Consider the following 25,562-nt stretch of genomic DNA (forward strand, 5'->3'; position numbering starts at 1 on the left):
CATCTAAATGTATGTAATATCTTTTGTGCAATTATTCCTGCTATTAATTTGCACTGTAACTTTGGAATGTGTAGTAGCTCAAGCTTTGATTAGATTGCAATTATTTCAAAGCTTTGGACAAGCAGTATTGTTTCTGTACGTTTATCATTTGATTTTGAGATTATCGTACGTGACATTAGTGTTGTTAATATAGGGAAATAAATATTCTAACTTTTACATAATGGTGTGGTTATTCATTCTTATACATAATGGTGTGGTTATTCATGACTCTAAGGTCATGGTGTGTGACATTTACTGAATCTAATTATTAATGTTATAGTCTGTCACCGATTAATGATGTTGTTGATTAATTATTGATTATTGATCTGCATGTACGGGATATGGTGGGAAAACCTCGTAGCAAGTCAAAAGGTTCATCGACCTAATTGCCTCCCCTTGTAAGATTACTTATTAAGGTCAGACGTGCTAACAGAGATGGTAGCAGAGATTGATGGTTTGTCTCCTTAAGAGCCCATCATAGATGCCCTGTACAGGTTTGTCTCCATAAGAGCCCATCGTAGAGGCCCGGTACATGGCACTGAGAAATAACAGGTGTTCACAGAGATAGTAACAGCTTGATGGTTTGTCTCCTTAAGAGCCCATGATATGATCCAGAAAGGAGGTAGTAGAGTATTTGGTCGCAGGCATTGTTAGCGAGAAATAACAGGTATCCCCAGAAGTGGTAGTAGCTTGATGTTCTTGTCTTTTAAGAGCTCATTGTCACTGAGATTTGGATTTATTTTTTCAATTATACAAATTGGAGAGAAAATGTGCCACTAAGTCCCGAAATGACTTTCCCAGAAACTTTGAGCTTGCCAATGGTTGTTTGAGGATGTTCTCGGTGTTCTAGTGACAGAGTGAATGAGGTAGGTTTTGCGCTTGCACAGCTTATGCAAATCGCAGGTGAAGTGTGATGTTTGTGTGTGGCTCTTTGTGCTAAAAAATTGTCCACGTGGTTTTTGATGTACAGACCCTGCATGGTCTAAGACTCCAGAGTATATTGAAAAGTCTATGAGACACTTGCTTTGTGTTGTAATTTGTCTGGTTTAATAGGTCGATCGGGCATAGTCGACTAGTCAGAGTGTGAGTCAAAATGAGTAAAATAACTTTTCAACTGAGATCTGGCGAGTACTATGTGCACCAGGACAGACCCAGTGATCATTTGAGAGTGAAATTTTCAGGTCGAATTTTTATTGCGAATCAGGGAAACTGAGAAAGAAGGAATAGCTGCTAGAGCGAGAGCCGTCAGTGAAAAATACGTAGTTTCTGAAGCAATTGTGTTACCCTACCTGTAGTAAACCGGCAAATTGGGTTTTGAGTTTGTTTAGTACTCTCAATAATTTTGCATTCGTTTTGTGTGAATCTGAGTTGGGAGGACAAGCCGCAAGACTTTGTCAGCCGCAGTACGTGTGAGTGTCATGTCATTGAAGCCGCACTGGGATAGGTTGGTTAGTGAGAAGGTTTGCGCACCGATTGGCAGCTGTCCGTGTGGTGCAATTGGTTGAGAAGGTGGGTGAAGAGAATTCTGGGAATAAAAGTCACTTCCTGATTTGATTTTGAAAAATACAGAGGTTGAAAAGATGAAATTTTTCAAGGCTTTAAAGAGTGCTTTAAGGGAAGATACATACATTACAATGAGTATAGGGTAAATTACACCACACGAAGGTACACCAGCTTACATTGTAATCGATGAGAAAAGTGTCGCGACATATCTTTGGCTAAAGCAATGGTGCAAAGTGGAAGAGAAAGATGAAAGTTTAGCATTTCCTGCTAACGGAACCTTCAATTTGAGGAGTTTAGAGCAATTGAGGAGGGTGCTATGTGATCTGAAACTCCCACCGAGACCAGCACAGTTCAAGGCATTGGCAATCTGGGATAGCCAGACACCAACAGCAAGAGAAATTTGAGAGGAGAATGAGAAAGGCAGAAAAGACACTAGTGGAAGCTACATGGGAGAGTGCTCAGAAATTTTGGAGAACGGAGACTTTGCAGGGATTAAGTTATTCCCAGCAATTTCACAAGATGGGAAGAAGGAAGGAGGGAAAGCTACTAGAAAGACAAACAGAAGCGCTTCCAGAATAGGGAGGCTAGAAAATCTTTGACGGTGGAGGAAGAGTCAGACGATGATGAGTTTATCTTGCAGTTATTGAGAAATTGTCCACCACCATATGCAGCACAGGGGAGTGGTCCAAGCACTAAAATACATCCTTCAACTCTGATCCAGGTTAAGGTGACAGCAAGTCTGTGCAGGTTAATCCTAGCCCAACACAGAGTCCGATGCAGAGTAGTCTTAATACATCTTTTACTCCAGTAGTACAAAGTCAGGTGCCACGGCCAAACTTTCAGAGAATTTACCTTGATGTGGCCATTGTGGAAACTGCCACACATTTAATAGTGCCTAAAGAACAGGTTTTCCCGCAACAGCTCTTGGTTCAGACTCAGCCAAATCCCCTTTTACTGCTGCAAGTACAGCCAAAGGTAATACCGAAGTAAACTCCGAAAACAGGGACCTAGACAGACATGTCTGTACTAATGAACCAGATTGTGGGAGCTACGCAACCACAGAGGTGTCAGACCAAGCCCAGATGCTGTATCTGTACCTGTTACCATATGTCCAATTGTGACATTGTTTGCACAAGAAAAACCCAGTGCTAATGGACAGGGAGTCCTAAGTCAGAATTCAATGAGGGGAGGACCTAAGGAGAACATTCGAGTAGCCTCTCCTGTGGGACAGACCTTTGACAGTTCCAGATCCTTGCTAGACCTTAGTCCATTCGGAGTTCCTCCAGATACTATGATAGGGTCGAACATTAGTCAGAGCTTGAAGTTAATGACACCGCAGACCTCGAATACAGTTATGCAACAGGTACCACCTATCCAGGCCAGCAACATTTCATTCCAAGGTTTGACTGCCCAGCAATTAACTGAATATCTTGACAAACTGAATACTTCACAGGGTGCTACAAAGGGAGAGGAGTACTTGAACTATACTAGACTGAGTATGGAAGCCGGTGAGCTCATTGAGGGAACTATTGGTGTTAATGGATTAGAGTCCCACACAGAAGCAGAGTTGAGATACCTGTGCCTGTACATTACAAGGGAAGTGAGCAATGTGCATCAAAGGCTAGCAGACCTGGCAGAGAAATACAGTATAGAAATCGAAAAAAATGAAGCATTTTAAAAGGAGTTACTAGTTAGATTTTGAGGCCAAAGATTTTGAACACATAAGATCTGCTAGAATGAAGGCAAACGTTAGGAGTTACTTCAAAGTGCCCAGACTTGGGGAGCATTAGATAAATGGGAAGGTAGATGGGTAAAGAAAAGAGATAAGAGAAAAGAGCAGCAGAACAAGGATCCGGTAAAGCTTTTACCAATGATGGAAATTCCAGGAGGGAATTTTGTTCCTGTCCCTTGGAGCAGAAGTGACATTCTGTCATTTACAAATGATTATCCTAGATTGAGAGAATAGCCAGTAGAATGGTACCAGCAGACCACAGGTTTGTGAAACTCGCAAAGTGCCTATGAGTGGACTTGAACACTCTGTTAGAGATAATAGTCCCAGCTGATCTGTGAATGGAGTGTAAGAGGAGTATAGATTGGCTGACAGAAGATCCAGAAAGAGATCAGGTTACCGGTGTGCTGTCTCCTGAGATAATGAAGTATTACTACAAAGTGATTGCATTTCTCAAGATGAGAATTTCGCCTTAAAATACTGACGGGCGAGAGAATAGACAGGACAGCTCAGGAAGCAAAGGAGTCGATACATGCTTACTATGAGAGATTGTTGCAGGCGTTTAAGCATCACAGTGGCACAGAGACAATCGAGCCAAAAGATATGATTCATTTTGTGGTCAGATTTGTGGAATGATTGAGACCTGAAATTAGCCAGATGATTAAGAGTCATTTGATTTGCCAGCAAGCAAAGCCTACTGATGAGGTGTTGCAGTATGCAAAGGACTGTAGTGACGAGTTTGAATTGAAGCAGAGAAAGTTGAAGGAAAAGGTGATTGTGATGCAGATTAAAGCTGCACAAAGAGGAATGCAGGGAAATTGTCTACAGCAACAGCAGCAGCAGGGAAATATGGTGTTTAAAAATCAGATGAGAGGTAGAGGTCGCAAAGGTAATGTAAACCGTAGTCTACTGTAGTGGTTCAGAATGATGTGCAGAGAATGAAGAAATTGTTGCCTTGTCACGCTAGCGGAACGGTCGGACATTGGAAACAGGAGTGTCTGATGATGGTGCAGGAGGGTGTTGCTCAGCAAACTAATGACATCAACTCGTTCCAAAACATGAGAGAACCGAGAATGAGAGCTCCTGATCCGAATTTCCAAAATAATGTGAATCAGATGCAAAATTTGCAACCCATGCAGCAGGTGCAAATGCCATGTGTACAAATGGCACAGTTGCAGCCAATGCAACAGCAGGTTCCCATGGTACCTAAACTGCAAATCTAAATACCCCAAGCCCCAATGGAAGAGCAGCAGGGATTGCTTCCTCAACGGTGGTGTGTCAGAACAACACAGGTCTTTAGCGCGCCTGCCTTAAGAACGTGGCCCAAACCACAAATGCGTCTCTGCAACGCATTCTTTTACCACGCAACTCGTTACAACTACTTGCCTTGGGGAAAGCGCTGGACTTTGGAATAGTATAGTTTACTATTCCCACTCCAGTCAGCGCCACAGTAGGGAAAGTGTTGGACTTAAACTCCAACATCAGTCCAACAACACTTTCCCTAAGGCAAGTCCTTGTAATGACTTGAGTGATAAAGGAATGCATTGAAAAGATGCATTTGTGGTTCAGGCCGCGTTGTAAAGGCACAACGTGACTCAAGCCACGTTGTTAAGGCTATTTCCCTTCCTCAACAGGTCACAGGTCGTAGGTCCAACCAAAGTAATAACACAGTTCACCAATTCCCGTTACACAGTGAGAATGGAATAAACGATGACTGGGTGATTGAGAGTTCAGATGTATGCTTGCAGCTTGCTTTGAAGGAGATCAGAAAGGTCCCTATGTGAAGGAAACAGTCATGGGTCACAGAGTCTCATTTGTGGTTGACACAGAAGCTGCACGTTCCACAGAAAGATCTGCAGAAGTTCTGAATTTGCTCCTTTCCTGAAAGACAGTCCAGATTGTAGGAGTAGCAAATCAGTATTTGACCAAACGCATTACAGATCCAATACAGGTTAAAATTGGCAACTTTCAGGGATTGCACAAATTTGTAGTCTGTGATTCCAATGCAGTATCCCTACTAGGAAAAGACTGCCAGAATCTCCCAGCCCATGTTCAGCTACGTCTTGAAGAATGTCCTATGTGCCCTACTCAAACATATAGGCATCTATATCAGGTTCCCCCCACGTGACGATCTGCCCACTGTGAAAGCAGCCTTTTACAGTTCAGCACATGTGCCACATGTCATGAGGATTATTGATGGGACCTACATTGCCCTGGTGCCACCCAGGAGGATTGAACAAGTGTTCAGGCGCCGTAAAAATGTCTACTCAACCAATGTGCAGGTGGTATGTCTCACAGACCTCTACATCACACAAGTGATTGCCCAGTTCCCAGGTTCAGTGCATGATACCTACGCTCTGCAGAACCGTAGCATCCCACACATGATGGCACCACTGCAAAAGGATTGTGCCTGGCTCATCAGCATGTATTGTGTCATATATGTGCCTCTATATTCTGAACACTCTACACCACCTGCCTGATTTACCCACAGTTTTCAATATGCCTATTACGTTTGTGCACACAGGTGACTCTGGCTATCCCAACCTGCCATTGCTTCTGACACCTTTAAGGCATCCGACTATAGCAGCTGAAAACAATTGCAGTGAGTCCCATGGTAGGACTCGACCGGTCATCAAACTCACCTTTGAGTGCTGAAAGCCAGATTCCAGTGCCTGCACCTTACTGGAGGGGCCCTACTGTACAGGCCTGTGAAAGTGTGCCAGATCATTGTAGCATGCTGCATGTTACACAATTTAGCTCTCAAACGTCACATCCCATTACTGGATGCTGAGGAGGGTACAGCTGTGCCAGTGGCTGATGAAGGGGACATGAGGAAGAGGATGACGAGGATGCAGCTGATTTCAGAGCTGATACAACAATACTTCCACTGGCATACAGGTGTGTGTAAAAGCCATGCTATGTAACCAGTAGCAATGTCTGCTGCGTGCACGGCTGCCACCACAGTTGTGTGCTCAATGTGGGTTTTGGGTCAACCCATAAGTTTGGATGTTGTGCTATTATCTGTATTTCAGAACTTGTAAATGATTGCTCCCCCTTCTGGCACTGTCACATACACTGGTAGGACATTGCTCTGCCTGTTATACGTCATGTTTGCCTATTTTGTATTCATGGTAGATAATGACATAGGCAGTAACTGTGCTCAAAGGTGTTTATTTCTATAAGACAAGTGCAAGGTCTGATGAGGGGAGTCATGGTGAGTGGGATCATCAGAGTACTTAGCCCACCTGTGGGGAGTCGAAGTCCAGTATGATGGCCATGTGAAAACGTAGTTCTGACAGTGGACAGTCAACAGGGTGTCACTGTGACACACAAGGGGATATGTTCTGAAGTGGATCACGTCCTGGTGGTGGTCTTGATCTTAGCATTAGTGGAGGCTGGATGTCTGGTAGGATGCCCTCGCTTTCGTGGGGGCTCCTCAGCTACAGGAGAAGAGGTGCTGGTGTCCTGCGTTTCCTGTGTCAGGGCCTCCATTACACTGGCGGCGGTTGACGTGGAGGGCTCAGATGTGATCTGGCTAATGGAAGGGGCCTGTGGGTGGGAGGTGGAGTGACTCAAGATGGTGGTAAATTCCGTCAGCACCCCTGCTATGGAGGCCATGGTGGCATTGTGGGTCTGCATGGCCTCCTTATGGTCCTCCCTCTGAAGCTTCTGGGTCTCCTGCAGGGTACTGAGAATCTGGGCCATGGTGTTCTGGGTTTGGTGGTATGCACCCAGAACTTGGGTGAGGGGCTCCTGGCCAGTCTGATGGTGTTGCTGCCCCCTCCCTTGGACCACAGATCCCTTCCCACTACCCCTAGCCCCCTGTGCCTGTGCCCCTGGCACAGTGTGCCCACTCCCAGTAGCACCAGGGCATTCATTGTCTGGGGCGGGTACCCTTGACTCAGGCCCCTGTACTGTGAGGCACACTTCTAATTGAGTGGTCCCTGAGGCACAGGTTTGGGGAGGAGGTGCAAGCTGAACTGTTGTAGTCACACGGAAGAGTGACTCTGTGGTGTTCATGTTGAGGTTGCTGGGGTTGGACTGGCCGGTCGTCCCAGATGGCCCAGGCAATTCGTCGTCCTCCAGACATCCACTGGGGCCTTCATCCTGGGGAGGGCTGTCTCACTCTGCCATCCTCTGCTGGGGTGGCAGTAGCAGGATTAGCTCTGGATGGAAAAGGGGAGAGTTAGTATGTAGATATGTTGTAGTTTCATGGTTTGCTTCTTGCAATGGGTGGTTTTGTTAGGCAGGGATGACAATGCCTTTTGCAGCAATGCAGACACTGCATGGTGAATGGGCTTTGGGCCATGCTTTTAATAAAATATGTAGTCTTGGGTTTGCTGTTTGACATTGCTGTAATTGCCAAAGCTAGTGGCTGTAGGATGATTGTCCATGAAGGTGCTCCACTGTGAGGTGTGAAAGTGACTCGGATCCGGCATGCTTAGTGATGGATTGTGGGTGTGGTAGTTGAGGAGACTGTGAAGGTTTAGCGTGCATTGTGTAGGGTGGGTGTGTGGATGGTGGGAGAGGGGTGGTCTGGCATGCAGAGTAGGAAGGTGGGGTGATAGTGGGTGGATACACTCTTGTGGTTTGTGATGGAATTGGGAGTGGTGGGTTCTGGGGAGACATGCAGGACTGGAGAGTTTAGTGCTCGGGGGTGTTGCTTCCTTATCAGATCAATCCCTACGATGATTTCAGTCAAGCCCCAGGATTTCATGTCAAGGGGAAGAGGTGGGGGGTCCACCGCCAGTCTTGTTGAGGGCGATGTAGTGCCTGGACGCCATGGAGCGGACCTTCCCCCTGAGGTCATTCAACCTCTTTCTGATGTCCTCAGTTTTCCTGGCCATAGATGTTTGCTGGACTAGTGCTCCCATTAGTTGTGGCTCGATTCTGACGATCTCGTCCACCATGACCCGCAACTCATTGTCTAGTGAAGTGTGGGTGCTTGTGGCGTGACAAGTTGTGGGGGTGAGTGCAACATGCAAAATAAATGTTCAATATGCAGTGGTTCGTGGGTCGTGTATCTCTGGGTCGTGGTAGTATTCGCCAGGGTTTGAGGTGGTGTGAGGGGGTTTGTATTATGGTGCGTTGAGCAGGTGTGTGTGTGGTGTGTATGTGTTTTAGGTGTAAGGTATTCGACCTGTCCAATCTGATGTTGCCTTCTATTGACGGTGATTTTCTAGACCGCCGCGGTGCGCACCACCAATGGTTTCCCGCCGTGCATGTTCCGCTGTGCTGACATGTGACTCATAATTTGGCAGCCAGAATGGTGTCAGCATGGCGGCCCTGGCGGGCGGGCAGTCACTCTTTCACCGTGAGTGGAACTGGTGGTGTTGGATTTCTGGCTGTGTTTCATTGGCTTGGTGATTGTGGCTTGTAATACAGCAGCCACTGTACCGCCAACACTGGCGGGACGGTGGTGGGATTTTCCATGGTGGTTTTGCCCGAAGACTGCCAAAGTTGTAATGAGGGCCTCATTGTGCCACGCAGAACCCGTTGGGGCATAAACTCACTTCCAGCACGCCACTTGAGAATTTATGGCCCTAAGACTGCAATGCTTCCAAGGTCCAGAGAAGCAGATTTAATGTGATGTGGAAGATCAACGAGTAACATGCGCAGTGGACATTTTGAATCAGGAGTGTCAGTGGTGGGGGGCAGCATGGGTGTTAGGAAATTAAAAAGTCCTCGGTTTTGGATATTGTCAATTTTAGCAACAAGCAGCTGGAGGAGGGGGTCCCTGGTGTGCCACAGTCCTACTTTGAAATGAAACACAGCATTCAGGCTATGAAAAAATAAATAAAGAGGTAACAGACCCGGTCCTGCTCTTGACATGACCCTGATTCAGGGAGCTCTTATGACAAAGAAGTTCAACAACAGCGGATGCACCAGTCTCGGAACGAAAGTGAGCATTAGAGTGGGTGCCTGCTATGGCCTGGGGGGACTGGTGAGTGCATGTTGCCCAAGGGGGGAAGGTGAGGGGGGCTTGTAAGTGCCAAAACCAAAGCATATGTACTCTGTACTTAGGCCTCGGGATGCAGATAACAACAAACACACGAGGAAAAAGCGGTGATAAATGGAAGAAAATAGCATGACAGCCAATAGAAACAGAGGAAAACTAAATGACTAGCACAAGAACCAATGAAAGCAAGGAAAGCAAGTGGCGAGTTTAAAGCCCCTTTTGAGATTTATGTTAAATACATTAGAGTTCCCAAGCACAATGCAAGCGCTGTGCAGTCAAAACCTAAAAATACAACCTCTAGGGCAAAGTTAAACACATAAAAAACCTGTTAGATATTTCTTGAAAATTATATTAGAAACAGCTCCGCACAAGTCAATTTAGAAAAAAAAAGCTACAGTGGTTTCAATGTGTAGAAACATTCAGACACAAATCTAACTTTCCTGTAATTATCTAAGGAATGCAAAAAATAAACATGTTCCTTATGCTTATCACTAGAAACTAGTAGAGCAGAAAAAAGAAAGCATCCTTTCTTTTTGTTGCTTTAAACAGCTGCTCCATGACCTGACTGGCTTTTCATCTAGCACCTGACTCTGGTAGCAAGCGTTGGGAATTTGGTTGCAATAACTTATTACAGTCGAATTTTGCAGTATTGTCTTTATATTCGGCAACTTCGTATGTGGTCAAAATTAGAGACGTACATTTATAAAGGGTTTGCAGAATACCATGCTTCACAGTTTCGTCTATATATATATATATATATATTCAGAATCACAACCTTTAAAGAGAGTCTTTAGGGTGCTGTGGTTTCACAAGTGACTCATTTTGAATGTTTATTTACGGTAGTGTACACACAATGTCTTTGTCTTCAAATAACAGTGCGTTTTACTGTTGAACCAGTGAAACTAGGGCAGATTAAGGTGCTCTGTGACACGCCTTCCTTCATGTAGGAGTCCTAGATGGCTGACAGAGGAAGCAGAACATTTTCCATTTGCAAGATTGTCAAAGAGAAATCAGCAGACTAAATGAGTTTGTCATTTTAAGAGCTGCAGGACAAGTGAAGGAAATGGGAAAGACGATCGTTTCTCTTCCTGGATGCTTAAAGTGCTGCAGGAGTAGAGCTTCAAACACAAAACCAGTGAGTAATTTTCTGTGTTTACTAGTCCAACTCCAATGACAGCAGACGTATGTTTTCTTTTTATTTTACAGGATTTACCGTAATGGACACGTCGACGTATATTATTACAGATCATAAATGAGTCTTGGAGCTTGCGCGTTTGAAATGTCACTGTGTTCTCTGGCAAGAACAAGAAGACTCTGCTCTACTTTAAATATAATTAGCGGTTTTCGTCACACATACATAATTCAGAAGTATTTACACGGATATATGGTGCTGGGTAAGAACAATCCCACGCAACCCCAGCGCATGCCAGGGGCCACTCCTGGGGGACAAATAATCGCTTACCCTGTCCGGCTATAGGTATAAACCTCATATATGCCTTTATTTGTGACTCAATTTGCAGTGAATTCGAGTTTATTTATACTTTTTTTTTTGCAATAAGGTTTGCGTTTCGCACAGGAAATGTTAACAGAACAACATGAAAGTACACACGCGAAGACAAACTTAACCAATCTGCGTGTTCTCGACACAACAAGGCATGTTTGCAAGTCTTAGTTTTCACACAGGGAGACATGTCTACAGCGCCATCCTTGCCCGACAAAATAGCATAGTTAAGTGATGTTGCAAAGGAAGAGCATAAGAAGCTCTGAACTTTTACTAAAGATAATAAAAAAGTAATGTCAGTCATTAGTCACTTCTGTTGCACAGGGAGGCATGCTTTTTGGACGCCAGGATCTTTTTGAAGGTTATGGATCATTATTTTTTTTTTTTTTACTTTAAGGTATCAGCTTTTTCCACGCTATCTTCCCGTGTATTGTGTGAGTGCCTATCGAATGACGCTAAGCAAGAAGATGTGTTCTGCGTAGGTCTCTAGCTCTTCTTTCTCCCAAAAGTGTTTGATGGTATCTCCTCTGATCGTGTCATCGATGGGGAGGTTGAACAAATGTGACGGTAGCTAAAAGTCTTTCTCATGAACTGCTTGCTAGAAGATGCTGTTCTTACTAATGCAACACTGTAAATGAAATGTGTGCAAAACTGACTTTCCCAAGACAGTACACTGAAGACACTGACTAGAGTATAAGCTGCAACAATATTGTTAACTGACGAGCTGGATGGATGAGCACTGTACGAAAGGAACCAATCACCAGCATGTGAACCGTGTACAAGTAAAATTTGTAGATTTGAAGTTTTAGTTTTATTGGACAAAGTATGAACATGCAATCCCTTGACTAATAGGGACTTGGGAAGTAGTTTTAGGGAATCTAACTTAGTAGGACTGCTTTGAGAAGAAGACGCTATTTTCCCATTTTCTATCTTGCCAAAAGAAATTACTTTCTTGAGTGTCTTGAGAAGAGACATGCTTAACTTTACTGCCAAAAGACTTTGGGGGTGATTTTAACCTTGGCGGACGGCGGAGGCCGTCCGCCAAGGTACCGCCGTGAAATGACCACACCGCGGTCAAAAGACCGCGGCGGCCATTTAAACATTTCCGCTGGGCTGGCGGGCGCTCTCCGAAAGAGCGCCCGCTGGCCCAGCAGAAATGCCCCTGCAACGAGGACGCCGGCTCAGAATTGAGCCGGCGTAGTTGCAGGGGTGCGACGGGTGCAGTTGCACCCGTCGCGTATTTCAGTGTCTGCAAAGCAGACACTGAAATACTTTGCGGGGCCCTCTTACGGGAGCCCCTGCAGTGCCCATGCCATTGGCATGGGCACTGCAGGGGCCCCCAGGGGCCCCGCGAAACCCCCTACCGCCATCCTGTTCATGGCGGGTTTCCCGCCATGAACAGGATGGCGGTAGGGGGTGTCTGAATCCCCATGGCGGCGGAGCGCGCTCCGCCGCCATGGAGGATTCAATGGGGCAGCGGTAAACCGGTGGGAGACCGCCGGTTTACCCTTTCTCAGCCGCGGGTCAGAATGCCCTCGGGAGCACCGCCAGCCTGTTGGCGGTGCTCCCGTGGTCGGTGACAGGGTCAGAATGACCCCCTTTGCCTTTTCCGAACTTTGATGCTAAATCATGATGCCTTGCTGACCGAACTGATGTCCTGATGACAAAGACTGCCACAGCTTGCTGATCCAAACTGAGGATAGGTATATTGACTATGACGTTCTTTGCTATGTCCATTGGCTTTTCTTTCTTGGTACCAACCGCGCTATTTTGATAGAGCCATAGTTAGATGTTTTTCCAAATTTGTGTTGACTGTATTGTTTTGCATGAAGCCCAACATGCTAATTCTAATTGGGTGTTAGTTAGGATCCTCACTAATGAAGGTCAATAAAATGAGTAACCTGTGATGCCTTTTCTTTGCTGAATCTAAATGTATGTAATATCGTTTGTGCAATTATTCTTGCTATTAATTTGCACTGTAATTTTGGAATGTGTAGTAGCTCAAGCTTTGATTAGATTGCAATTATTTTGTAGCTTTGGACAGGCAGTATTGTTTCTGTATGTTTATCATTTGGTTTTGAGATTAAGGTCAGACGCGCTAACAGAAACGGTAGCAAAGATTGATGGTTTGTCTCCTTAAGAGCCCATCATAGATGCCCTGTACAGGTTTGTCTCCACAAGAGCCCATCGTAGAGGCCCAGTACATGGTACTGAGAAATAACAGGTGTTCACAGAGATAGTAACCGCTTGATGGTTTGTCTCCTTAGGAGCCCATGATACAATCCAGAAAGGAGGTAGTAGAGTATTTGGTCCCAGCGACTGTTAGCGAGAAATAACAAGTGTCCCCAGAAATGTTAATAGCTTGATGTTCTTGTCTTTTAAGAGCTCATTATCACAGAGATTCAGATTTATTTTTTCAATGATACAAATTGGAGAGAAAATGTCCCGAAATGACTTTCCCAGAACCTTGGAGCTTGTCAATGGTTGTTTGAGGATGTTCTCAGCGTTCTAGTGACAGAGCGAATAAGGTAGGTTTTGCACTTGCACAGCTTATGCAAATCGCAGGTAAATTGTGATGTTTGTGAGGGTTTAGGGAGTTTGCCTACTCCAAATGTAGTTGTAGAAGGAGTGTGCGTACTCCGAAGTGTGAGAGTAGGGAAGTCATCAAACTTCACATGTGTGTGGCTCTTTTTGCTAAAAAAATGTCCACGTGGTTTTTAATGTACAGACCTTGCATGGTCTAAGACTCCGGAGAACATTGAAAAGTTTATGAGTCACTTGGTTTGTGTTGTAATTTGTCTGGTTTAATAGGTCCATCGGGCGTGGTCGACTAGTCAGAGTGTGAGTCAAAGTGAGTAAAATCATTTTTCGACTGAGATCTGGTGTGTCCTATCTGCACCAGGAGAGACCCTGTGATCATTTGAGAGTGAAATTTCAAGGTCGAATTTTGCTTGCCAATCAGGGAAACTGAGAAAGAAGGAATAGCTGCTAGAGCGAGATCCATCAGTGAAAAATTCGTAGTTTCTTGAGTGACTTTGTTACCCTACCTGTAGTAAACCAGCAAATTGGGTTTTGATTTTGTTTAGTGCTCGCAATTATTTTGCATTAGTTCTGTGTGAACCTGAATTGGGAGGACAAGCCGCAAGACTTTGTCAGCCGCAGTACGCATGAGTGTGACGTCATTGAAACCGCACTGGGATAGGTTGGTTAGTGAGAAGGGTTGCACATGGATTGGCAGCTGTCCGTGAGACACAATTGGTTAACAAGGTGGGTGAAGAGAATTCTGGGAATAAGAGTCACTTCCTGAATTGATTTTGAAAAACTCAGAGGTTGAAAAGATGAAATCTTTCAAGGCTTTAAATAGTGCTTTAAGGGGAGATGCGTACATTACAAAGAGTATAGGGTAAATTACACTGCAAGAAGGTACACCACCTTACATTGTAATCAATGAGAAAAGTGTTGCGCCATGTCTTTGGCTAAAGCAATGGTGCAAAGTGTCAGAGAAAGATGGACATTTAGCATTTCCTACTAACGGAATCTTCAATTTGAGGAGTTTAGATCATTTGAGGAGGGTGCTATATGATCTGAAACCCCCACCGAGACCAGCACAGTTTGAGGCATTGGCAATCTGGGAGTTAGTAGCCAGACTACAACAGCAACAGAAATTTGAGAGGAAAATGAGAAAGGCAGAAAAGACACAAGCGGAAGCTAGATGGGACAGTGCTCAGAAATTTTGGAGAACGGAGACTTTGCAGGGATTAAGTTATTCCCAGCAATTTCACAACATGGGAAGAAGGAAGGAAGGAAAGCTACTAGAAAGACAAACAGAAGCCTTTCCAAGAATAGGGAGGCTAGAAGATATTTGACAGTGGAGGAAGAGTCAGACGATGATGAGTATATCTTGCAATTATTGAGACATTGTCCACCACTATATTCAGCACAGAAGAGTGGTCCACGCACTAGTATAGATCCTTCTGCTCCGAGCTTGGTTTACATGACAGCAAGTCCGGTGCAGGTTAATCCTAGCCTGACACAGAGGGGCATATTTATACTCCGTTTGCGCCAGAATTGCGTCGTTTTTTTTTACGCAATTTCGACGCAAAACTAACTCCATATTTATACTTTGGCGTTAGACGCGTCTAGCGCCAAAGTCCATGGAGTTAGCGTCATTTTTTAGCGTGGACACTTTCTTTGCGTTAATTATATGCAAGGTAGGCGTTCCCGTCTAAAAAATCGACTCCGAGGCATGTGCGTCGGATTTATACTCCCGGGCAAAATTCACGCCCGGGAGTGGGCGGGTCAAAAAAAATGACGTACGGCCGCTTTTGCGCCGTTTTTTAGCGTTAAGGGACCTGTGGGCTCTGAAGGAGCCCAGAGGTGCCCTCCCATGCCCCCAGGGACACCCCCTGTCACCCTTGCCCACCCCAGGAGGACCCCCAAGGCTGGAGGGACCCATACCAGGGACATTAAGGTAAGTTCAGGTAAGTGTTTTTTTTCATTTTGTTTTGTGGCATAGGGGGGCCTGATTTGTGCCCCCCTACATGCCACTATGCCCAATGGCCATGCCCAGGGGACATAAGTCCCCTGGGCATGGCCATTGGGCAAGGGGGCATGACTCCTGTCTTTGCTAAGACAGGAGTCATTTCTATGGGGGTTGGGAGTCGAAAAAAATGGCGCAAATCGGGTTGAGGTGAAAAAATTGCCTCAACCTGACTTGCCCCATTTCTTGACGCCCAAGCCCCATATCCCCCTACGCCGGCGCTGCCTGCTGTACGTCATTTTTTTACACGCACACCAGGCAGCGCCGGCGGCTAACGCCGGCTAACGTCATTGATTCAATACGGCGCCCGCATGGTGCTTCAGAATGGCGTTAGCCGGCGCTAATTTTTTTGACACAAAACTGCGTTAGCACAGTTTTGCGTCAAAAAGTATAAATATGGCCCAGAGTCTGATGCAGAGTAGTCTTAATACGCCTATTACTCCAGTAGTACAAAGTCAGGTGCCACAGCCAAATTTCCAGAGAATTTACCCTGATGTGCCCTTTGTGGAAAATGCCACAAATTTAATAGAACAGGTTTTCCCGTGACCGATCTTGGTTCAGACAGAGCCAACTCCACTTTTACTGCTGCGAGTACAGCCAAAGGTAATGCAGAAGTAAACTCCGATAACAGAGACCTAGACAGACATGTCTGTACTAATGAACCAGATTATGGGAGCTATGCAACCACAGAACGTAGGTGTCAGACCAAGCCCTGATGCTGTATCTGTACCTGTTACCATAGGTCCAATTGTGCTATTGTTTGCACAAGAAAAAACCAGTGCAAATGGACAGGGAGTCCTAAGTCAGAATTCAATGAGGGGAGGACCTAATGAGAACATTCGAGTAGCCTCTCCTGTGGGATAGACCTTTGACAGATCCACATCCTTGCTAGACCTTAGTGAGTTCGGAGTTCTTCCAGATACTATGATAGGGTCAAACAGTAGTCAGAGCTTGTAATTACTGACACTGCAGACCCTGAATACAGTTATGCAACAGGTACCACCAGTCCAGACCAGCAACATTTCATTCCAAGGTTTGACTGCTCAGCAATTGACTGAATGGCTGGACAAACTGAATACCCCACAGGGTGCTCCAAAGGGAGAGGAGTACTTGAACTACACTAGACTGAGTATGGAAGCCGGTGAGCTTATTGAGGGATCTATGGGTGTGAATGGATTAGAGTCCTACACAGAAGCAGAGTTGAGATACCTGTGCCTGAAGATTACAAGGGAAGTGAGCAATGTGCATCGAATGCTACCAGACATGGGAGAGAAATACGGCATAGAAATAGAGAAAATGAAGCATTTTTAAAAGGAGTTGCAGGTTAGATTTTGAGGCCAAAGATTTTGAACACATAAGATCTGCTGGAATGAAGGCACACTTCAGGGAGTTACTTCGATGTGCCCAGACTTGGGGAGCATTAGATAAATGGGAAGGTAGATGGGTAAAGAAAAGAGATAAGAGAAAAAGAGATTCTGCTGAGTTAACTGCAAATGGGCAGCAGAACAAGGATCTGGTAAAGCTTTTACCAATGACAGAAACTCCAGGAGGGAATTTTGTTCATGTCCCTTGCAGCAGAAGTGACATTCTGTTATTTAAAAATAATTATCCTAGATTGAGATAAAAGCCAATAGAATGATACCAGCAGACAAACAGGTTTGTGAAACTCGCAAAGTGCCTATGGGAGGACTTTAACACTCTGTTAGAGATAGTAGTCCCAACTGATCTGTGAATGGAGTGTAAGAGGAATATAGATTGGCCGAACCAGAAAGAGGTCAAGTTACAGGTGTGCTGTCTCCTGAGGTAATGAAGTATTACTACAAGGTGATTGAATTTCTCAAGATGAGAATTTTGCCCTAAAAGATTGACGGGCGAGCGAATAGACAGGACAGCTCAGGAAGCAAAGGAGTCGATACATGCTTACTATGAGAGATTGATGCAGGCGTTTAAGCTTTACAGTGGTAAAGAGACAATCAAGCTGAAAGATATGATTCATTTTGTGTTCAGATTTGTGGAAGGATTGAGACCTGAAATTGGCCAGATGATTAAGAGTCATTTGATTTGCCGGCATGCAAAGCCGATTGAAGAGGTATTGCAGTATGCAAAGTACTGTAGTGACGAGATTGAATTGAAGCAGAGAAAGTTGAAAGAAAAGGCGATGGTGATACAGATTAAAGATGCACAAACAGGAATGCAGGGGAATTGTCCACAGCAACAGCCGCAGCAGGGAAATATGATGTTTCAAAATCAGATGAGAGGTAGAAGTCGTGGAGGTAATGTATACCGTAGTCCAGACATGAGTATTCTAGTGGTTCAGAATGATGTGCAGAGAATGAAGAAATTGTTGCTGTGTCACGGTTGCGGAGCGGTCGGACATTGGAAACTGGAGTGTCCGATGATGGTGCAGGAAGGTGTTGTTCAGCAAACTAATGACATCAACTCATTCCGAAACATGAGAAAACTGAGAATGAGAGGTCCTGATCCAAATTTCCAAAATAATGTGAATCAAATGCAGAATTTGCAACCCATGCAGCAGGTGCAAATGTCACATGTACAAATGACACAGTTGCAGCCAATGCGACAGCAGGTTCCCATGGTACCTAGACAGCAAATCTATATACCCCAATCCCCAATGGAAGAGCAGCAGGTGCTGCTTCCTCAACAGGTCACAGGTCAGAGGTCCAATCAAAGTAATAACACAGTTCACCAATTCCCGTTACACAGTGAGAATGGAATAAACGACGACTGGGTGATTGAGAGTTCAGATGTATGCTTGCAGTTTGCTTTGAAGGAGATCAGAAAGGTCCCTATGTTATGGAAAAAGTCATAGGTCACAGAGTCTCATTTGTGGTTGACACAGAAGCTGCACGCTCCACAGAAAGATCTGCAGAAGTTCTGAATTTGCCCCTTTCATGAAAGAGAGTCCAAATTGTAGGAGTAGCAAATCAGTACTTGACCAACCCCATTACAGATCCAATACAGGTTAAAATTAGCAACTTTCAGGGATTGCACAAATTTGTGCTCTGTGATTCCAATCCAGTATCCCTACCGGGAAAAGACTTTCTGTGCAAAGTGAGGTGCTCGATTACTTGTTCGAATTCTGGAATCGAGATACAGACAAAAAGTGATGGTGAGGATGACCCAGCTCCCGAGACAGAGTGTGAAACCACAAATGAGGAGTATCTGCTGATTAATTTCTTTCCAATATTCATAGTAAAGGAGCTTCACCCGGATTTACAGAGAACGGTTAAAGAGAAAGTGTGGGCTGTGACAGGGAAAGAGATAGGTCTGATAAAGGGAGTTGAGCCAGTTAAAGTTTCTGTAAAGCCGAGTGCAATTTTTCCCTAGACACCCCAGCACCATATGCCACAAGATGTTCTTATAAGGGTTGCCCAAATAATTGCAGAGTTTGTGAAGAAAGGAGTTTTAAAAGAAGTGTTGAGCAGCCCATGTAATTCACCAAAAATGGGATTGAAAAAGCCCTGTGGGAAAGTTCGAATTGTCCAGGATTGGAGAAAAATAAATGACTTTGTGATCATATGTTGCCCCATGGTACCAAATCCAGCTGTAATAATGTTTCAGTCTCCATGTGATGCTGAGTGGTTCACTGTCATTGATTTGTTGCAAGCCTTCTTTTCTGTGCCTCTTCATCAGGACAGTCAATTTCTCTTTTGTTTCAAATTTTGGACCGTTGGTGTCGAATTCCTCAATGGTTTTTAGAGTCTCCTTCCACATTCAATCAGATCTTGAAAAAGAACTTGGAGTCATTGCAATTGCCTTTCCAGTCGACCTTGGTACAATACATTGACGACTTGCTGATTGCGTTCAAAACGAGGGACTAGTGCAAGTATGATATGATTGCCTTACTGAACCATTTAGGGAAGAATGGTCCTAAAGTGTCTCCATTGAAATTACAGTAGTGTCAGAAAGAAAAGAAATATTTGGGTCACCAGATTGAGAAAGGGTCAAGGTAAATATCCAGAAAAAGGGTCACAACCATACTGCAGCTGAATCCCCTAACCACACAGAGAGATGTCAGGATGTGTCTAGGGATAGTACTACTGCCACCAATGGATTCCCAATTACTCTGCTGGCCCACAAGGAGGTCAACGATCCCATAGTCTTAGAAAAGGCTGGTATGAAAATGTTTTTTGAATTGAGAGAGAGTCTGTGCAAAGCTCCAGCTTTGGTTATGCCTGACTACACGAAACCTTTTACATTGTTTTGCTATGAGCGTGATGCATTTTCTTTGTCTGTCTTGACGCAGGTCCATGGAGGTGTAAACTGCCCAGTAGCATATTTTTCAGCTACTTTGGACCCAGTTGCAGCAGCCTTACCAGGTTGTTTGCGTGCAGTTTCAGTGGTTAGACAGAGCCTCACACAGTGTGAGGGCATTGTGATGGGACATCCTTTAACTATCATGGTCCCTCACTCCATTGAAATCCTACTCACAAAGACGAAGACCCAATACCTGACAAGTGCTAGATTGACCAGATATGAGATGAATATTCTATGGTCACCAAATGTGTCATTGAACAGATGTACAGTGCTGAACCCAGCAACTTTACTTCCAAATGAAAATATTGAAATTGCAAAATTGGAGGATATTGAGCATGATTGGCTTGAAGTAACTGATTTGTGCACAAAATCAAGACTTGATATTAAAGACACCCGATTGGAAGAAAATGACTAAATTAACTTGGTTGATGGTTCTTGCCTAAGAGACAATATAGGGACACTAAGAGCAGGGTATGCCGTGTGCACAATTACTGGTATCCTGGAAGTGTCTTGGCTTCGGGGAGTGTATTCTGCTCAAGTAGCAGAACTGGTAGCCTTTACTAGAGCGTGGCATGTTTCTTCTCAGATGAAAGTTACAGTCTATACAGATGGGCAGTATGGATTTTGGATAGTCCATGACTTTGGCCAGTTGTGGTCACAGAGAGGTTTCATGACCTCTTCTGGTTCACCAATGAGAAATGGTGAGAGAATTAAAGAATTGTTACATACTATCCAAATACCCAAAAAGATTGCTGTGGTGAAATGCAGTGCACATCTGAAGTCACAAGACTTTGTATCAATGGGGAATGGATAAGTGGATCAAGTCGCAAGGTTTTGCTCATTGAACTGTATATCATTCAAAGATAAGTGGGAATCATTACCTGAAGATTATGAAACATGTCCAAGTTTTGCATTGAAGGTAATTGATATTTTGGACGAATTGAAACATTCCAGAATAATGTTGACAGGGAGGAAAAAAGTTTGTGGAGCAAAATGAAATGTGTAGAGAGACAAGATGAGCTGTGGGTTTCAGAAGAGGGTCAATTGGTATTGCCAAATAGTCTGTTGTCTCAAATGGCTAGGTATTATCATGCTCAAGCACATGTTGAGAGGGATGCCATGATTTGTTTGTTCAAGTACACTTGGTTCAAACCGAGGTTTAGACAAATTGCTGAAGCAGTTTGCCATTGTTGCATCATTTGCCAACAAATGAACACAGGAAAAGGGACAGCGGTTAATTTGAGCCACATTGGAAGAGCAGGAGGTCCATTCAGCAGAATGCAAATGGATTTTATTGAGATGCCTGTGTGTGGAGGTTTGAGATATATGTTGGTGATTGTTTGCATCTTTAGTCACTGGATTGACGCGCACCCTACACAAAGAAATGACAGCTTAGGGAACTGATACCATGTTTTGGGATTCCGATTTCTTCAGAATCAGATAGGGGAAGTCACTTCAACAGTGAAGTAATTAAATTGTTGTTTGCAGCACTAAACATTGAGCAGAAGTTGAATTGTAGTTACTGCCCTGAAGCACAGTAGAACAGTAGAACAGATGAATGGTACCTTGAAGACAAGAGTTGGAAAGATGTGTGCATCCACAAATCTAAAATGGCCTGAAGTGCTGCCTTTAGTTCTGATGACAATAACAAACACACCTGACAAGAAGACAGGATTGTCGCCGCATTAGCTCCTTAACGGCCAAGCCATGAGGCTGCCAGCAGTGCCTGCATATGCACTTGTCAACATTACAGATGATATGGTGTTGGACTGCAGCAAAGAACTGGCTGATGTGTTTCGCTCTTTCTCTCAGCAGGTGGAAGCCACCACACTGCCACGATCCATGACCCAGGGTGCAACCTGAGATCTGGTGTTTGGGTTGTGGTCTGGAAACACGTGAGGAAAACATGTTTGGAGCCTCGTTGGAAGGGTCCATTCCAGGTAGTTTTGATGACTACCACAGCTATGAAGTGCGCTGGAGTTCCGAACTCGATCCATGCCAGTTACACAAAGAAAGTGGCATGTCCTTTGGACAATGAAGAAGAGTTGTTGAGAGAGCCAACAACAGCAAAACAAGTCTCAGAGCCGGAAGGAGAAGTAAGGGAAACTGAGATCTGATCTGAGCCCACTGAGGATGGTTCAGTCACTCCTGTAAGAAACGAAGGAGAAGACCTTGAGGACAGTGACAGTGAGCCTATTTCAATTGAGGCAGCAAGAGAACCTAGAATGAGGAGGGCTTTCCCAGAAGCAGACAATATTGAGAGCCAAATGGAGCAGTTACCAGACCCCAAGGGGGAAGGGGTTGAGGTGGATCAAAGCCTATGTGATGTGACTCCTCCAGAACCAGTTGCAGGTCAATTAAGAGAAAACACCATAGAGCAAGGAGATGTTAAAAGTTCAACACTGAAAAGAACATTGATCAAGGGTCCACTGAAAGGAAATAAGTGGGCAGAGTCACAGACGAAGGAAGCAGTTGCTGAACCAACAATCGAAGAAGAAATAGATTCAACAAGGTGCAAAGATCTAAGTGAAGGAAAACTGAATGGAGATCAAAAGTTAAAAAGAAAGAGAATAGCAAGTTTAAGATGCGCAGGTCCTGAATGGGCGTATGCAAGTACAAGTGAATGGCAGAAAGAGTTTTTGTCCTTTTGTTTTGATTGAGACATTCCAGGTCAATATTTTGGCATTTGAAGGAAGCTAATGAACTGAGCTGTTGAAACAATCTGAGAAAAGTGCAAAGAGAAAGAGACTGTTGAATGTAACCAGAAGAGACTTTGATAACCAGATTTGACTTTTTGAAACCTCATTTTGACAAGCTGCTAAACCGATTTTTGACAAAAGGATCGTGGAAGTGAGACTGAGAGCTGTAAATAACTGCTGAAAGAAGATTTTTGTTTTTGATTTTTGCTGCATTTTTTTAAATGTTCTCTTCTGCTTTCTGATTCTTTACATATCATGAATAACATTAGCCAGCAGGGTACAAAGAACAGGTGCTGTCAATACATGAGCATTGGTTTGGCAATTGTATGTGGGATGTTGTTTATGATATTGATTATGGGTATGACTGTCCTTGACAAGAGTAAAGCCAACCATACTACATCTTCAGAGACAACTACTGCATTAACAGCAATGGAGAAGTTTAGGTTAGATGAGAAGTATCTACACGTAGGTAGTAATGCCCAAGGGGAACTTTCTTCTTATGTCTTCTATCACTTATTGAGTGAGTATGTTGAGACGATAGATGCAAATAATTGTTTTGCACAGATTCCTTCATTGGTTGAAGAAGGAGTTACCTATCATAGTTTGCCTCTTACTTATGGGATAAGTTGTAGTCTGTTACTAACAAGATTTTTTAACCAGGAGTACATTCAGTATTTCTACTCCAATCATGATGTTGTGTTTTTGTTTGTCCCCATAATTAGGTATTTGAGTAGAGTAGCTAAATATAATGACATAGTATTATTTAGGGCTTTCTTTGAACCTACATTAACCTTTGACAGTTTATGCTCACAGAAATAACTTGACATGCTTACTGACACCATTAGAAAAGAGCTTCCTAGGTCACACAGATGACAGGAGAAAGGCGCTGAAGGAGAAATTAGAAAAGGGCTTAGAGAAAAAGACATACACAAATGATTATGCTTTTAGTGCCATAAAAATACAAGGGAAATTAGCTTTAGATGCGCAACACGTAGGGAAGCTTTGTGTATATGGGCATAAATCTCGCACTGACACTTTATTCACGAGAACGAGTGAATGTAGACATGTGTTTCTGATTCAGAATAAATGGACATTTATGTTGAATAGACAAAATCCAGCGATTCCTGGGGCATATTACATCTGTGGTCCTAATGCTTATTACCATCTTCCAAGAGGATGGTACAGTACATGTTATCTAGGGATAGTTTTCCCAAAGATTTTTCAACTTGACAACTTAAAGAAATTTCCGTAAGTGACTGAATTACATCTTATTAGACAGAGGGGGGAGTTTTCTTCTGGTATAGTGGGAGATTTATTTGGAGCAATAATTCCTTCTGTGTGAGTTGTTCTGAATTTGATAAAGATTTGAAAGTTGTCTACTGTTATGGATAACATGCTGACACATTTTTCAGTAGCTATACTCCTGATAGATAATGAATTAGCTGCTGAAAAAGCCATGACTCTTCAGAACCACCTTACATTAGTCATTCTTTTAGCGAAGGATGGTGGAGATTGCAAGATGCTTAATTCTAGGCATTGCAGTTCATTCATTCCTGACAATAGTAAAGAAATTAGAAGCTTAGGGCCAGATGTATGAAACGTTTTTGCACTCGCAAACGGTGCGAATCGCAAAAATCGTCCTTTTGCGAGTGCAAAAACGTGGTCTGCGATGCATGAAAGGCATTCGCAGACCAAAAATAAGAAATCGCAAAAATTTCGATTTTTTGCGGTGCGACCTGGTTTTGCGAGTCGCATTTTGCGATTCGGTATTTCCAGTAGGAAATTGCGAGGCGCAAAATGCGATTCACAAAATCCAAGTTGCAAATAGATGCATCAAAAAATCGCAATTAGCGATTTTTCGCAGAATGCCACTTTGCACATGCAAAATACTACTAAGTGAAACCAGGTGGTAACCAGGTGCAACCTATATAAAGAGGCCCAGAATACCCCAGACTCTTTTCCACAATGGCTGCACTCTACGTCATGGCGAGGAGGATGAGGATCTTGACAGGTTTGAGGAGAGGGAGAGGAGACAGGAGCGCATTTTCAGAGTGCACATTACACTATTTGACCTGACAGAGGAGGAAATATTTGAGCGGTATAGGTTGAACTCAGCCATGATACTTGATCTGATAGCTGAGCTACAACCCATACTGCAGCGCAGAACTCTAAGGACTCACAGCATACCCCCCCATATGCAGGTATTATGATCCCTGCACCTACTCGCCTCAGGGAGCTATCAAGGGGTCATAGCAGCGGCTGGAGGGGTGTCACAGAGTACCCTCTCCAGATTTTTCAATGCATTTATCAATGCCATGCTAAGCAAACTCCAACAGTACATCAGATTCCCCCACACCCCATAGGAAATACAGCAGACAAAAATAGAGTTTTACCAAATAGCACAGTTCCCCCACGTCCTAGGTGCCATAGAGGGCACACATGTGGCAATATGTCCACCATCAGGCACAGAGTATGTGTACCGAAACCGTAAATAAAAACATTCCATGAATATACAGGTGATATGCAATGCCTCCTATATCATAACTGATCTCGTGGCCAGGTACCCAGGGAGCACACACGATTCGTACATCTTTCGCTACAGCAGCATTCACACAAGACTGCTAGCTGGGGAGTTTGGTGAAGGATATCTACTAGGTAATGTCACTCTGTACACTGGTGCATAGATGGCAAACCCATGTCAGATGGCTCAGTTACTCATCACACCTTCTGTCCCTTCCAGGAGACAGTGCCTACGAAGTGTGCACCTACATGATGACGCCCTACCTCAATCCCACAACACCAGCAGAACGGAGATACAATGCAGCACACAGGGCAACCCGCAACGTTGTGGAGCGCACATTTGGACTGCTGAAGAGTCGCTTCCGTTGCCTCCTATAGAAATCAGTAACACTGAATCAGATGGGGATGACGATCCCATACCACCTCTACAGCCAGCAGACAGTACTAGTGCAGCAGAGGGAAGGCAAAGGCGTGCTGACATCACACACAACCATTTCAGACGTGAGTATTAATGACACAAATCCACTGACAACTGTACCTGTAGTGATAGAAATGTATTACCTTACGTCAGGTAATGTATGAGTGATAAATAAAGTAAACAGGTGATGTAAAAAACTCAAATTAACAAATGAACTGAGTCACGCACTATTACGTCATAGTGGCAACAGCAGTGAAATTGCGGCAAGAGACACTTTCTCCTCCCACGCACACCACTCGGGTGCCCAGTTAACTCACTGACACCTTGAATGTCAACTTCAGTGGCAGTGCTGCGCCTGGCACTGTGCCGTCCGGTG

The 25,562-nt window shown here is 44.2% G+C and overlaps 1 protein-coding gene across 1 annotated transcript in view; it reads left to right on the top strand.

Annotated features, from left to right (window-relative positions):
• Window positions 1-10,206: 10,206 nt before the first annotated feature.
• The window catches only part of LOC138259657 (sodium- and chloride-dependent neutral and basic amino acid transporter B(0+)-like), a 558,437-nt gene continuing 543,081 nt past the window's right edge, over window positions 10,207-25,562 (top strand). The window contains 1 exon segment of the mRNA XM_069207527.1: window positions 10,207-10,365. Within this exon segment, the coding sequence (XP_069063628.1) occupies window positions 10,294-10,365 (72 nt within the window). The 5' untranslated portion in view covers window positions 10,207-10,293.

Source organism: Pleurodeles waltl, chromosome 2_1, assembly GCF_031143425.1.
Source record: "Pleurodeles waltl isolate 20211129_DDA chromosome 2_1, aPleWal1.hap1.20221129, whole genome shotgun sequence".
NCBI classification, from domain to species: domain Eukaryota; kingdom Metazoa; phylum Chordata; class Amphibia; order Caudata; family Salamandridae; genus Pleurodeles; species Pleurodeles waltl.